The sequence below is a fragment of the Morone saxatilis genome, unplaced genomic scaffold (assembly GCF_004916995.1).
Source record: "Morone saxatilis isolate NCDOM2014 unplaced genomic scaffold, NCSU_SB_2.0 Contig16, whole genome shotgun sequence".
NCBI lineage: Eukaryota > Metazoa > Chordata > Actinopteri > Moronidae > Morone > Morone saxatilis.
The window spans coordinates 11,889,123-11,904,386 of record NW_023339718.1 but is presented as its reverse complement, the minus strand read 5'-3'; the positions used below and the strand labels follow the sequence as shown (position 1 = coordinate 11,904,386).

General features: G+C 41.5%; 2 protein-coding genes across 2 annotated transcripts in view; one reads left to right on the top strand and one right to left on the bottom strand.

Annotated features, from left to right (window-relative positions):
- ndufaf2 (NADH:ubiquinone oxidoreductase complex assembly factor 2) overlaps positions 1–4,062 on the bottom strand; it is a 14,229-nt gene extending 10,167 nt beyond the window's left edge. The window contains exon 1 of the mRNA XM_035658748.1: positions 3,948–4,062. Within this exon, the coding sequence (XP_035514641.1) occupies positions 3,948–4,062 (115 nt within the window). The remainder of the gene's footprint in view (positions 1–3,947) is intronic.
- A 187-nt stretch (positions 4,063–4,249) lies between these two features.
- Positions 4,250–15,264, top strand: part of ercc8 (excision repair cross-complementation group 8) — a 12,256-nt gene continuing 1,241 nt past the window's right edge. Inside the window, exons 1-11 of the mRNA XM_035659123.1 lie at positions 4,250–4,627; positions 4,979–5,074; positions 5,402–5,503; positions 6,437–6,560; positions 7,576–7,657; positions 8,999–9,067; positions 9,153–9,219; positions 9,817–9,920; positions 10,829–10,953; positions 13,256–13,453; positions 14,732–14,827. Of these exons, the coding sequence (XP_035515016.1) occupies positions 4,551–4,627; positions 4,979–5,074; positions 5,402–5,503; positions 6,437–6,560; positions 7,576–7,657; positions 8,999–9,067; positions 9,153–9,219; positions 9,817–9,920; positions 10,829–10,953; positions 13,256–13,453; positions 14,732–14,827 (1,140 nt within the window). The 5' untranslated portion in view covers positions 4,250–4,550. The remainder of the gene's footprint in view (positions 4,628–4,978; positions 5,075–5,401; positions 5,504–6,436; positions 6,561–7,575; positions 7,658–8,998; positions 9,068–9,152; positions 9,220–9,816; positions 9,921–10,828; positions 10,954–13,255; positions 13,454–14,731; positions 14,828–15,264) is intronic.

The following is a 15,264-nucleotide window of genomic DNA, read 5'->3' as shown; positions in this document are numbered from 1 at the left end:
AGAAGAAAGATAAACCCATGCAATTGCAAAGCTGCTGATCAATTAACATGATTTACTGTAGCGGCTCCTTGGACATAGCCGTTTCCATGCTAAACTGACTCCCGGTGTCCTACTGTAGGATAGACCCGTTCCTTCATCCACACCCTGGGGATGACTTGTGGCAGAATAAACAGCCATTTGGACCCTCATCTCTCTCCGCTGTGACTCTTTCCATGGAAATATGCGGCTTGAATCAACGCTCGTGATGACACCACAAGCCATTCTGTTTTGTGTTAAGTGTGGTTTGGGCCCATGAAGTGGAGAGAAACACACAATCGCAGAATTTTTTTTTCCTTAAAAAAAAAAAAAAAACACAAAGCAGATACAAGTGCGCGTGCACAGGCACACACACAGAGCGCGTAGTTGCTATGCCACACAAACACATGTACCCCATCACAGATGCACACGCTAGTACAACAACACACACATATCTCCTCCCTCAGTCCCCAGAGTCACCCATCCTGAAATAGCAGAACTGAGGCCTTTTCAGTTTTTCACTTCATAGAACAGAGCTGGGGAATCAAATAAATAATAGACAAAGAGAGAGGGATAGTGATAGGACGACAAGTCAATGCATCTTTTCTCTGCAACAGTGTGGCACACCTCTGAAGAACCTCTGAATCCCTTCCATTCTCCACACAGTGGAGAGGACCAATAGATTAAAACTGCATGGCACACACTGCTAAAATGAATAGCGCTAAAAATACATCCTTTTCACCGAGACATGAAAGGAAACTGCCTTTCCCCTGTCCAGTATTGAGCAGCCATTGATTCCAAGACAAAGGCTACACCTCCTCAAAGAGGTAAGAAAAATAGCAATCATACAGGCAATTATTTTCAAATGTGCCTGCAGCGGCCGATAATGTCAGCGCGCTTCTCTTCCTAAATAAAGGGAGGGAAGGCAGGCGTCAAAGCTGCAGGCCCACTGCTGAAGACGAATGAGCCCATCCGCAGAATGCTTCGCTTTCATCTGGGCAGCGTGACATGGCGCCCCGTGCAGTGTTAGGCAGAACTGGGCCTGGGGGACAGACGCATACAGACAGAGAGAAGAATATAGATTCTCTATTCAGCTCTATGGAGCCAACACCAAGGCAAAGACCTTCTAAAGACCAGTGGCCAGATTGCCAGTGGCTTTCTCTTGTAGCCCTGCCATAGACAAAAATCGCTGGGGCTCCACAGCCCATAGCATAGTTCTCTCTATGGGGCAGCAGCACACAGTAGGCCTCTTTAGATGGACCTTTTCTAAAGACAGAGACAGAAGCAGACATTCTCCCTCTCTAGGCGTGTACTTCAGACTTAGGCCTTTTCATTTTGATGTGCAGCAGCATCTGAGGAAAGGGGGGATAGAAAGCCCTCTGCTGGGTTCAGCCCTCCACACTGCTGAACTACTCTAATGTTGTGAATAGAAATCTTCACTGGACCGGCTTCAAAGGCAGAAAATCAAGAGGCAGCAATGAAAGGGAGGGGCAAGGGAAGGAAGGACAAACTGGAGGCAAATAAAGAGGTCAACCTAAGGAGAAATCTGGGCAGTTGTTGAAATCAGATAGGACAGATTCACATGAAGAAAGGAGTTGTTTCCTTTCATTTTTCTGTCTCAGCAGCCATTAACGTCCTCATACACAGCCTACCACACACGGAATTGCTTACGCCCCAGTTTTCTAAAGTTAACAGATTGAGAGAGGTAGAAAATGGGAGCAGCAAAGCATGGATAAAGGTAGAGAGGGATCGACTGAACACTGGGGATGGACAAATAAATACAAGAAGTAAGCAGAGTCGAGAGAGAGAGAGAGAGAGAGAGGAAGAGAGAGAAAGGAAGAGAAGAGAAGAAGAGAGAGACTCCTCACCTACTTCAACCACTACTTATGTGCTGCAGTGGAAAGCCCTGCGGTCCATGCCTTAAGGCCCTGAGCCCACGCTTGGCCTATCAGTTTAAGATCAAAAAGAGCTCGCTTTAGCAAGACATATGGACTGAATAATGCATCTGCTTTATTTCCACAAGGCTGGACCAGCTGAGTGGCAGAAAGAAAAAAAGGAGGCAAATGTGCGCGCCATATAGTTCTATTTGTTTATTATGAATGTATATGTGAGTCTGTGTATGAGTATGTGCCTGTCTAGCTCTTATGAGCGTGTTTGTTTGGAACCAGTTTTTCTACAGGCCAACTAGTCTCTCCACAGTGTCAGTCATTGTGATTGGACAGTGAATACGGTAGCCTGTAGCGTGCTAGAAAATGGGCTTCTGTGATGTCTCATTTGAATAGTCTGACAGCCAAGGGTGGAGGAGCAGCCTTGTAATGAATTATAAATACGAGGTGGGCGCAAGTTTCCCGGCAAACTGCTGAGAAAAGGTGAAGCACAAAGTCAAGTTCAGTCAGAAACAAACCAGGCTTTGCAACCTGCAAGGATGTATGTACTGTATGATATCTAGTCAGCCTGTGCTAGTTTAAGAAAGAAAATAATGTGGCACCAAGAGAGGGAGGCAAACACAAGCATATGTAGGTGCGATTATTCCAAGATTACTGCCGTGTGCTGTTCCCAGATTAGACTAATACAGTATCTGGAATGGGAGTGAACTCTGCTTAAACATAATAATTCTGGCCAACATCATGAGGCTTAACATTTTGTTACTAATAAGCCAAAAGTCCATGGCTGGTTAAGCAGCAGTGTCATGTCTGGAGCAGGCAAAGGTTGTGCTCTTGGACCTGTGACCCTTGACCTGTGGCCTATAGTCTGGGTAGGACTCCCGCTGATGATGATTTATGGTGGAAAATGGAGGAGAAAGTGGGATTTATAGCCTGGATTCTGCTAATGACTTAAACTAGGAGTGACAGGATTTACCCACACATAGTGCACAATAATGTTTCCCCCAAAACAAGTCCATGGTAGGTGTATGAGTATGACACTTAATTATTGGAAATTTCCACAGTGTGTTTTTGTTGTCATTTGTCAGTTATGTCAGTATCACCTTCTTGTAAAAAAAAAAAACCTTACCAAAACACAAGTGTGTTGTGTTTCTCAAATTAAGCCAGGCCTCAGTGCCAGTATGTCACCAACGCTCCTTCCCCTTTGCAGGGATGAGTCATCATAATAACCTACACCTCAACATCTTCCTGTCCCAGACACACTTCTTTAAGACACTCTGGGAAGACAGGACAAGTGGAGAAGGACTTGCACTAAGCTCGGACATTGAGTCTGCGAGGCCAACGAGCATGTCCTTGGCCTTCTAACAGTCAGGGACGGTGTGAAGGACGCCATTGGCCCGATGACACAGTTCTGCTGCTTGGCTTGAGCATTACATAGTGTAGCACTGCCATGTCTCAGTAGGGATATATGACCTCCTTCTAAATCCTCATCGCAGACAAGCAATCTTTACATCTGCAACAGTGGGGGACTCTTTCCCTTTCTATTGAAGGCCAGTGACAGTGGAGCGGCCATAATTCCCCCCCATCCATAGAATCCTAACTGCAGTGAGCAGCATCAAATACAGAAAAAGAAATGTTATTAAAAACACCGAAAAGGAAAGGCTCTTTATTGAGGCGGTTGCTCCATCTAGTGGCGAGCTTGTTATACTACATGTACTTTGACACAATAGTTAAAATAAAAGATAAAGTCATATCCACAGCAACACATTTTAAGATGAGAGCGGCGTGGCACCATACAAAACACATAGCTGGGATATAAATATGTTTGTTTTTGTATGTTAAAACAGAGTACACAGTTTGTAGCCAGCTATAAAAAACACACAGGGCAAGAAAAGCTAAGTTTGTCACAGTGAAAACAACTACAGCTGGTCCCGACAGAGGAGTGACAGGGACAGAGGAAGGCTAAATGAAGTTGCTTTTTGAAGCGATCTTCACAAGCTGCATGGAATTAGCCTGTAAACCAATTTAACACAACAGGGCTTAACTCACCTGTCCATGTCTTCTGTTCTGGGATAATGTAATATTTATTCCCCAGATGATCTGTACCGACGTGATTGCGTACTAATCCAAAAGCACGCCGCAGAACGCCAGCAATCCTGCTCATCTTTACAGGACAACCCAAAGGTTTTGGGTTTTGGGTTGTGTTTATGTGTCCCTTGTTGGCTGTCTGTCCTCTAACTGGGTTGTTTATGCAAGTGTTCGTGGGTTGGGGAAGAGAATCAACAAACTGCTTTGTGATTGGACGGCTATACTTGACCAGCCAATCACCACCTTCGTCATAGAATGGGCAATACGTTCCAGCATGGCGGCTTTTTGTGTGGCTCTGCTGCGAAAGTAGTTCATTTAATGTAAAATGAAGAAGAAATGAGCAAAGCAGAGTATCCCTGTGAGGTTTAAATGGCGTATTAAGCTCCGGAGCTTTGGGTACAGTATCACGCCTTGTTGGGCGGCCATACTTTGAGTTTGGATTTAAAAACTCAAACTTCAATGTAGCTAACATGCTAGCCTTTGAGCTGGGTTAGCTAACGAAAGCAGAGATTAAAAGCTAGCCCTGGTCTTTAATGAAGGACAGTTTTTCTTTAAGTTGAAGCAATGTTGGGGTTTCTGACAGCGAGACAGGCTGGTCTGGATGACCCTCTGCGACTGAGACGTGCAGAGTCAACGAGAAGGTGAGAGAATAGAAGTATCTCAACTAGAAAGGAAAGGAAATAACTTAAATACACATATTCATTTATCAGTACTCCGCTCCTAGACCTAATGGCGCCATGTATGGAGTCTCGTATATATCAGGTTGTTCCATTGACAGTCTCTTGAAAGGGTAAATGAATAACAGCTGGTACGTCTGAGGATTTGAGAAGCCTTTGTTAGCTGATGTTTGTACACTTCGCTCAATAGATTACTTTTGCTGTGTCCCTTTGATTATTATCTTATTATGCACATGTCTTTGGGCTTTAAAGGTAAATGTGAGTTGATGGAGTGTCCAGTGATGCATCGCTCTTCCTCTTTCTGTTTCTCCAAAGGGTCCTCAGTCTGAAGTTGAATCCTGACAGAGACGTGGACAGAATCCATGGAAATGGCATCAACGCCATTGACATTGAAGCAGTAGAGGGTAGATAGTAAGTCCACTTAGTCCTAATTTAATTTAACTGATTTATACATTACTATATTACAATCCCCTAGACACTGTAGCTGTGAAGTAGCAGCTGTAGGTCTATCCTAGACAAAGATTTGTGATAAGAGCGTAGTGCAATAGAGGTGAATGGCATTTAGTCTTTGACTATACAAAGCATGGGGAAGTAAAAATTGAAACACAGGAGATCTAAATCTCTTGAAACTATCTTCTAGTCACCTAAGGTAATGCTGTGTCATGGCAGGAAAATACATTGTAAACTGTGCTGGAGGAAGTAGTGCTATATGTGAAGTCAACCCTGTCTGTTGTTTAGCATGTTGTCTGGTGGAGCGGATGGCGTGATCGTAATCTATGACCTGGAGAACTTCAGTGGGAAACCACAGTACACCTGCAAGACAGTTTGCACAGTAGGCAGGTGAGAATTACTCCATTTACTCATTCTGTCCACTAGAGGGAAGCACTGCGTTACGTTCTCACAGCACCATATCTTTCTAAGCTTGCCCACGACCATGGCTTTCCGCACATTTTACTTAAATCATCCTTTTTGATGTGATGTGAGTAGAATCCTACTATATATTTTGTAGACTTTACTTAATACTGGGGGCTGATTCTGATGCAGATCTAAGTTGGGCAATGTGACCTCAGTATGAACAGTAATATCAGAACGCATTGACTGAATGATTGCCATAAAATCCTACACACTGGACAACAATGGAAGCAATGCATGTCTGCACACTCATAGTGTCGGAATGTACATTGCAGTAATCCAAACCTGTTTCCGCCCACAGAGATAGGGACCATCTTTCCTTGAAGACTGACATGTTATCATTACTGAAAGCAGTAAATATTTTCCATTGATATGCATTCTAAAAGGAGGTTCATATATATTTTTTTATATTTTAGATTATTTTTGGGGCTCTTTATTGCCTTTAGTGTAGCTGAAGAGTGACAGAAGAACAGGGAGAGAGAGAGGGGAGGACATGCAGCAGGGCCACAGGTTGCAATTGAACCAGGGCCTCTGCAGTAAGGAGTTAGCCTTTGTACACGCGCATACTCAACCAGGTGAGCTCACAGTTGCCCCCAGTGATGAATATTTCTAGAGGTTGTTTTTTTTCAGTAGCGGAAGCTTTTCTTGTACTTGTTGTTGTTAAGTTCATTTCTGAAGTGTCTCGTAGCAGACAGAGCTGCGGGGCTGCTGGAATTCTGCAGTCAAAGATGTGAAGCGAGTTTTTGTTTTAAAGAGTCCCAAAATGAGTGATCTGGTTGGCAAGCAGGCCCAGAGAACATGATAATAATTAACTGCAGTGCTCACTGCGCATCGTGATATGACTTTGTTTTTTTAATTTAGGTCGAGTCGGCACGTCCACAAATTCAGTGTCGAGACAGTGCAGTGGTATCCTTATGACACAGGCATGTTTGTCTCGAGTTCCTTTGACAAGACCATGAAAGTCTGGGACACTGAGACACTGAAGGTAAGAAATGTCACCCACAGACAAGGTTACTCCAATGTTAATACGATACACACTGAGTTACCAGTTTATTAGGTACACCTGTACAATCAGTTTCCCTGTGTGCGGTGTGTAAATTGGGATAAACATAATTAGAAAGAAATTTCAACATAATTCTGTCCAGTATAGCTTTACAATACAGCTGAATCATCATATAACCTTATAAAACTATAATTATAATAATAGCTTGTGCATATTGCAGGTTGGCTTATTAAGTAACTAGATGACATTTGTTTTCTTATAGCTCCACCACCCTTTCTCTCTTTTTGCTCTTTTTGCTATCTCTTCCCGCCTCTTTCTTATTTTCTGCTTCATGCTTTCTACCTTTCTATGCCACATAGTCCCATATGGCAGGCCCTGAGCTGTGCTAGAGTTACACTGGCACCACGGTTACCTCAAAAGGTCAGGGAAGGGACAGAAAAGAACCTACCGCCCCTTCATTGATTTTACTCTGTGTGTCTTCATCTCCGTGTCCTGCACAAACACACACTCATAACTATTAAATTATTTATTGTGGTTATGTAGTTCCACATTATTGTGTGCTTTGCATTCGTGTGCACATCGTGTATTTGTATGTGTGGTATTTCTATGTAAACAGAGCCTCCTCTGTGTGTGTGTGTGCTCATTGGCTGAGTCCATGCCGGTGCTGGCACACACTGACAGATGGGGCACAGAGAGGCTTTTTATATTTGCTGAAGAATTTGCATTGTAACCGCCACTTCTGCTCGGGTGAGCTGCCTTCTGAGCTGCTTCCCCCTTCCCTCTCTACTTGTGTTTATTTTTACCTAATTCGTTCTCTGAACCCCATCCCTGCACTGTGGTCAGTTTATACTACAGTTAAACTTTAAGGCCATGCCTTTATTTAAGGACACGATGTTCATTCAGCGTACATACACAAGTGTACAAAGCATTTAACATACAGATAGCTGAATTTCCTCTGTAGCTTACTGACCCTTTCTGTCTGTCTCTCACTTTTCAGCCTGCTGAAGTCTTTGAGTTTGAGGGAAATGTCTACAGCCACCACCTGTCCCCCATCGCCAGAAAGCACAGTCTCATTGCAGGTGTGTGTGGATGCAGCCACAGTTTACTGATCTCAGTGACGCAGAACCAACCACCTGGAGTTGGCATTTGTAACACTGCGTACTAAAAAGCATTGAACTTGGGACCAAAATCGCATTAGTTAACCTGTATGACAGTTTATTTCTCCTAGCAGTATATTTAAGTCTTTCTCCACAGATACCACCCCTACCTTGTACTCCAGTTTTTAACCCAGGTTATAATGTTACATGTACCTGGAGGTAGGAATGTAAAGATATATCACAAGACAGTTAAATCGCAATAGAAAAATGTGAATAAATCGGTGAGATGAACAATGAATCATGATGCTCCACTACACGATATGTCACTCGTGTCAGTAGCCCTATCATCAGTTTCACTTTTACAAAGAAAAGGAAACCTGTATTGTTTTGCACAGTTTATACCTCAGGAATGAAAAGGGATTCTATCATTTGATAAAGAAAATATAATAGAAAAAATATTTTATACGTAGGTTTTTGTCTGAAAAATAAAGGAATTGATTTTAGTCATAATTAGTATTTATATATTATTTGTGAACTGTATGGAATTGTGAGTTGAGTGTATCATTACATCCCTACCTGGAGGGGACAGAAGTGGGCCTGCAGCTAGTTATACATGGATTCAGGTTCAGAGACAAACGTAAGAGGGAAAAAAACAACGTAGGAATCTTCCTTACCTCGTCACCTGGCAGGACCAACAGGTTTCTTGTGCCTGCTGAGTATGTGCTCATAAGTGCTTCCTGTCACATACACATACGCCCCTTTGACACACCTAAACCAGAGACAGTGTTTTTTTTTCTTTTTTTTCTTTCTTTTTTTTCGTCCTTCCGTCTCAGTGGTGTTACAGATGCTTGTCAGACAAGTTGGAAACCTCCCTGGAGTCTTCTATTTTGCCAAGGATTCCCAAAAAAGCACTTGTTGCTCATTCATTATGCATAATTTGAGCTTTTTACATTTTAATTATGTCCCGATCATCTTCTTTGTTCTGTTAAATTTCAACAGCTATGTTTTCCTCCTCCCGTGTATACAGGCTGGGTGTGTTAGCTCATGTTTATCAGAGGTTTGTATCAGTGAGTTTTTTTTATATTTACCACACCTTAGCTGTGAGAACCTGGGACTCCAGTTTTTACTCTTCTCTCTCTCTTATACACCTGTTGAAGCTGATTAAACTCACACATTTAGTAGTAGGGATGTGATATTGAAACTGTACCATGTAATGGAATTTTTAACTTTCAAGTTATCCCTGTAAATTCCCCTTTTCCAGGCTTTAAAAATTAGACAACTTTTGAGTCTCCTCCCACAACTGTTTTTTTGTTTTGTTTTCAGTTGGCACCAAAAACCCTAAAATCCAGCTGTGTGACCTGAAGTCTGGTTCACGGATTCATGTTCTTCAGGGTTAGTGGACAAGACCACAAATACACACGTTTACTTATTCCTGCTGCTTTTCTCACACACATAATCGATAACTTTCCCCCTCTAGGTCACAGAGCAGAGGTCCTGTCTGTGCGGTGGTCGCCCAGATACGAGCACATCTTAGCCACTGCCAGGTAGGCACTTTTAACTGCCAGTCTCAAACAGTCTCAAACAGTTTGCCCTCAGAGCCACATCAAAGAATAATACCAGGTATGGGACAATCCCCACCATTTTGTGTCCCAGCAGTTCTTGTCATCTCAGTTCTGGCCCATCTGGCCACATTGCAACCCTGAGTCAAGGATAATGACACCACATTGCTGGAAGATAGGCGCTGTGGCAGCCTGGTAGCCCTGTCAGTATAGCATATGGTAGATACAGTCCCCACCTGTTTTATGCTACATTAGACATGCTAATTAACCAATTGGGATCAGTGTGCTGTTGTCCCTGTGGACTATAAGTGATTTTGAAAACAACTGGCACAGAAAGATACTCAGAGAAGTGTATTATATTCTATTATGGACCAGCATGATAATTCCCAACAGTAAACTGACCTTTAAAAACAAACACTGGCTTACACACACTGTTTTATATGACTTACCTGTTGGGCATGTTTAGTACTTAAATTGTGGTATTGCACTCATTCTAATTTTTGAATAGTGGATAGTTCTGCATTTTTATTAATTAACCAGAAAAGTGTAAAATAAAATTAATTCCCTTATTTTCCTTCTAAGTGCAGACAGCAAAGTGAAAGTATGGGATGTGCGTCGGGCTTCTGGCAGTCTCTTAACTCTGGACCAGCACAATGGAGACAAGTCAAAAGCCTCCTCTGAGGCAGGTACTGTTACCTCTCCCCCCTTTTTTTTCTTTTGCAATGTCTTTCTTCCAAGTGGGCAGGGCCTCTGGCAGATGTTATAGCCTTCATCTTGACAATAGAAAATACAGGCATTGAAATGCATCAGGACAGAAATTGTTGTCACATAACCCCCTGGGGTGTAATTGGCAGGGTAACACCTTTGCAGCTTTGCTTGTATGCTGTCATGTATTCCCTCTTCCTTAACCATGTCACTGTCCAAGATGACAATTTAGCACCATGATATGGCATAAGCTTAAAGTGGTGCTGCACAGACTACATACATACAATTTAAATAATGGTTATATCATACATATTGTCTCTCTTTTCATATTTGTATATATTGTCTCTTCTATTTCTATTTTTATCTTAATTTATATTCTCTATGTTTACTGTAATGTACCAATTTACCAAGGCAAATTCCTTGTATGTGAAAACCTACTTGACGATAAACTTGATTCTGATTCTTAACAACGCTCGGGTGCACATAACCCCAAAAACCTTCCTGGTATCTGATCTTCTTAGGAACAGAAAATTAAGTAGTTTACAGAAACGCTTCCTTCCTCAGCTCTGATGTCTAATACCTTTCAGGTTTTTCTGGTTAACATAACTGAGGATGTCTCTGAAGGAGAGGTCCACATTCTGTACATACAGTATCTGTTTTTCTTGCCAGGGGTTTTGTTTAAGTTCAAGCTACGAGGGGCAATGTCTAGAGGAAACCAGTTTGTAATTAAACTAGTTTGTCTTTATTCTATTATAACTATTATGTGAGAATGTGTTTTACAGCAACTGCACTAAAAGCATATTTACTGATTGATAAGTATGAGAAGTTGACAAAGATGCAGGTGAGCTGACAAATGTATGTTATTGTGTTCTTACCTTTGTTTAACCAGTGAACACAGCTCATAATGGCAGAGTGAATGGCCTGTGCTTTACTGGAGATGGCCTCTACCTCCTCACTACTGGAACTGATGACCGTATGCGACTATGGAATAGTGCCACTGGAGAAAACACACTGGTAAGGTGTGTGTGTGTGAGAGTAAATGCTTTGTCCTTGTAACCTACCTGGGCTAACATTTTGGATTATGCAAATGCAGCAGTTGCAGACCCATTACATTTGCCTTTCCCAACCAAATCCTTGAAAGAAGTCTGAAGAACAATTTAAATAGATACCCATAATGGCTCGATACCTTCCAGTCTGGTTTTGGAAACTGCAGAAACTGTTCTTGGTGTGGTCATCAGTAATCTCTGAAATACAGGTTCAACCCAGCTGTCTAACCTCGATCCCAGTGCTCTTTTTGACAACTGTTTTTAATTTGATAGTACCACAGTGGTTCAGGATGTACTGGCATATAAGCAATCTCTTGTCTCAATTTAAAACTTTGTTTCTGACAAAGACATTACATGTGTAGGTCAACAAGGCGCAATCTTTGGTCATGTTTTCGTGCAATTTATATATACATGCACACACGTGGAGGATATTCTGTAGAAACTCGAGATAAAAGTAGCCTTGATCAGGCACCCCGCAAATGCAAATCGCCTAAATTCAAAATGGCAGACTTGCTGTTGGGTTTTGGGTATGGGTCCAAGAGGCTTTTTTTGTCTGGTCATAATGGTCATTTTGCCCCGCCCATATGCGAGACCTGTAGAATACCTGCATTGTCACCACCACCAAATTAGCATGTTGTGGCCTCCAAAAATGCAATCAATTCAATGGGGCGAATAAAATCAATATGGTCCTTGCAGCGGCTGCTGGCTCCCATAATTAACATAATTATGCAGAGGACATGTAACTTGTTTCTTGTGATGACATGGATTCTGTATAACTGTTCAATTGAAGCAACATTAATTGATGCACCACTTGGGAGCAGAAAAAAACCTTACAGAGCTATCCCCAAATTGCTTGATATGGGCAGTGTAATGTAATGAAATGCGATTTTTGAGCTCTTACAACCTGTAAGAGGAAACAAGAACTTATTCTTGGCAGCTGTGGCCGGTCTCTGTTGTGTCTAAATCTATCTATCTATCTATCTATCCATCTATCTATCTATCTATTCCTATCTATCTATTCTATCTATCTAATCTATCTATCTATCTATCTATCTATCTATCTATCTTCGCAAGTGAAACAGGAATTAATGTTTGATTAACAATCACCCAGTGCTAACCAACAATCTGTCACTGTTAACCAAATTGGACCTAGTTTACATCACTCCTCTTACAGGCTTACAGACTATTTTACTTTTGGCATTGGTCTACTTAAAATAGTTTACAATTTGTATATCCACACCCATACACAGCCCCACACCACAGAATCATAAGCTTAAAGCCAAGGGAAGCTTTGCTGTTTGTCCTGAGCTCTCACACAGTCACCTGTTCTAATTTCCTGCTCTGCTGCCTCATGCTGCCGTTGCCATGGTGGGCATTTTTCCATCTTCAGGCTGGAGCACAAGACATCTAGTGACTTAAAGGGTAGATAACTTCTACTGATCAGAGATGGATTGTAGATTAAGTAGAGGTGCACATTAGGGGATGTAGAAGGAATGCGTTACACAATTCAAACCTATTTTTACATACATGAATAGAGCTGAGTAATTCTACATAATGAAGGCTGGCTTGTTTGATTTGAAATTATTTTCTTGGTGTACTGTTCTTTTGGTGAAAAATGTAAGGTGTCCTGTGGAGTTTTTGACTTTTAGTAGCATTTTGGAGCTGCTTTTCTATGAGTGGGGTCCCCATTTGTTTATCTTGTAAATGCAAATGACACGATATGCAGTCCTGCCAATGGCCAGTTCCACTGAAGGTGGTGCTACCATGCCAAGATTTGCAGTAATGTGCCAGCAAAAACAGTGCAGAATAACACTACAAACTAGTAAACATGGACTTAGGATTTTAAATGTATATTAAAAACACTTAACACATTTATTAGAGCTCAAGGATACACACAATGTTGTGGTGGGTAAAACGAAATGTAAGCACAACTTTTGTTTGTTTACAAGAAAAGTCCACAGGGCCCCATTAAACCTTAAGCCTTAAAACTTAAAATATTTTAGTAGCTGTTCTACAGCTTTATTGTGAATTATTACTGGTTATTATTTTCAGGTGTAAGAAGCATTAAAAAGTGTCTAAGTGACACTTGGGGATAAATGGTTGTTATTTTTGGTGGTGCTGCACAAAATGGTTCAACATGTAACAAAAAAAGGAAAGCATCATATTTATCTAGGAAACCATCTCACATTCTTTAGTGTCATACGTAACTTATATTTAGACATATACACAGATTATCTGAACCTTGTGTGCCTTTACTGTTTGTCCCTTAGGTAAATTACGGGAAGGTCTGCAACGAGAGTCGTAAAAGGCTACAGTTCACGGTGTCGCGTGGCTGCAGCCCAGAGTTTGTGTTTGTGCCATGTGGCAGCTCAGTGGCGGTGTATGCCCTCCACACAGGAGAGCTTGTCACTATGCTTAGGGGTCACTACAACAACGTCGACTGCTGCGAGTTCCACCCAGACTACCAGGTGAGTCACACCGAAGTCCCAGGTAGTGACTGTTCCCTGCATCTCGCCAATATACCAGTCTATGTGTAGTGCTGCCTTTGTTTTTACTTCCATCCATCTATTTGTCTCTTCTGCAAGTCAGGTCTAGTTAGTCTCTTGTACGCTTAAAGAACTGTGAACCCTCTTGTTACATTATCTGTCCAGCCGTTGTGGTGTTGTCGCTGAAGCAACAGCTATGAGAAATTTGCAATCACCATGGCAGTCCCAAATGAGCCTCTTCCCTCTGACAGATAACATGGTTAAAGTCAACATTTCCAGAGCATATTGAGCCACTATAAATGCAAATGCTCAAGTTAGTCTTCTCAACCTAAGTGTCGACCGTGACATTGTTATTTTCAGAAGCCACACGATGAAGGTTTAACTGCACCGAAGCATACAAATGAAATGTACAGTAATTATGTTTTCCTTACTACACGACAAACGACCTGATAGAGGCTATTATTAAGGTTTTTGTAGATTGTGTACAGACACATGTAACAAGAGATTCAACTATCGCAGGTTAAAATTGTTGTCACACAAGTTAAACATATAAATAATAAGATAACATACAAACATATTAAAAAAAACAGTACACACAATAGCAGTACTGTGTATCCGAATGTGATGGTGCTGTGTGTCAAAATAACAGAGAATGTCTTTGAGGCTAAATAAGTATGTTGAGTTTCAGTTGAGATTGGCTTAAAATGTCAAAGGTTCCTAACAGGTAAAGAACACAAGAATATGTTTGGTTTTCTTATACTTTTCCATTGTAAAATGAACTATTTTCCTGCTCATATACAGATTTTTATATGGTATGTCACTGGAAAACAAGCTTAAGATTCTTTTTAAAAAGACCAGATTTGTTTTGATTTTAGAGTGGACACAGGAAAATGCCAGTTCCACAATCGGCCAAATATTGACATAACAAATGTGACCAAAACCAATGTTTGTTTCCACATTGGTTTGGCAGCTTGTTTGGAGAGTTCCAGAAAATGAGATTTGCTAGTTCATCTTCTCATCAGATCAGTCCCATGCCACTGACAATGTGTCCCCCGAGTTGACTTGCGCTATTGAGCTTATTAAATATTTTACTCTTGGTCCCAATCATGCTTGTTAACGCTGGTTTCCGCAAGGTGCTGACATCACTGTTTGGAAGTGCTAAGATGAAGGTTATGCTGCAACAGCAGTTCCTTTAATTGCCCTAGCAGTGTGTACAAATGTGACACAATGGAGGTGTCCTTGTTTGTTTTTTGTATGTAGGAGCTGTATAGTGGAGGTAAAGACTGTAACATCCTGGCGTGGGTTCCTGTCCTTCGTGCCTCAGATGTGGAAGAAGAATCAAACAATGCAAATAAGGTAGGAAAGAAGGTATGGAAAAGACATTAGGGACAGTTATGTAATCAGATAACACTAAACAACCGATTAATAGACAGATAGTGACAATCTCAGTGTGAACACGATTACAATTGGTATCCTCTGAACTTACATTTTGGTATTCTGTCTTCATGTCAGACATGAGATCATAGATAAGTGTCATCTCAGGAATTTAAATTGTGAAACCTCGCCTCTTCATACGGCAACACGACTACTCAGCCTTTTCTGCATTCTAGTAGTGCTTATGGAATTACAAATGGCTGTGTCTTTACTGTCTTTTTCCAGTCTAACTAGTTGGTGCATTTATCAGATAAACTTAGCAATTGTTCTCATCATCAGTCATACACAAATTGTTGTCAGGCAAATTTGACAGGAATGTGTGGTTACCCGCTTGAGTCCGTCCGTCCGTCTCCCCCCCC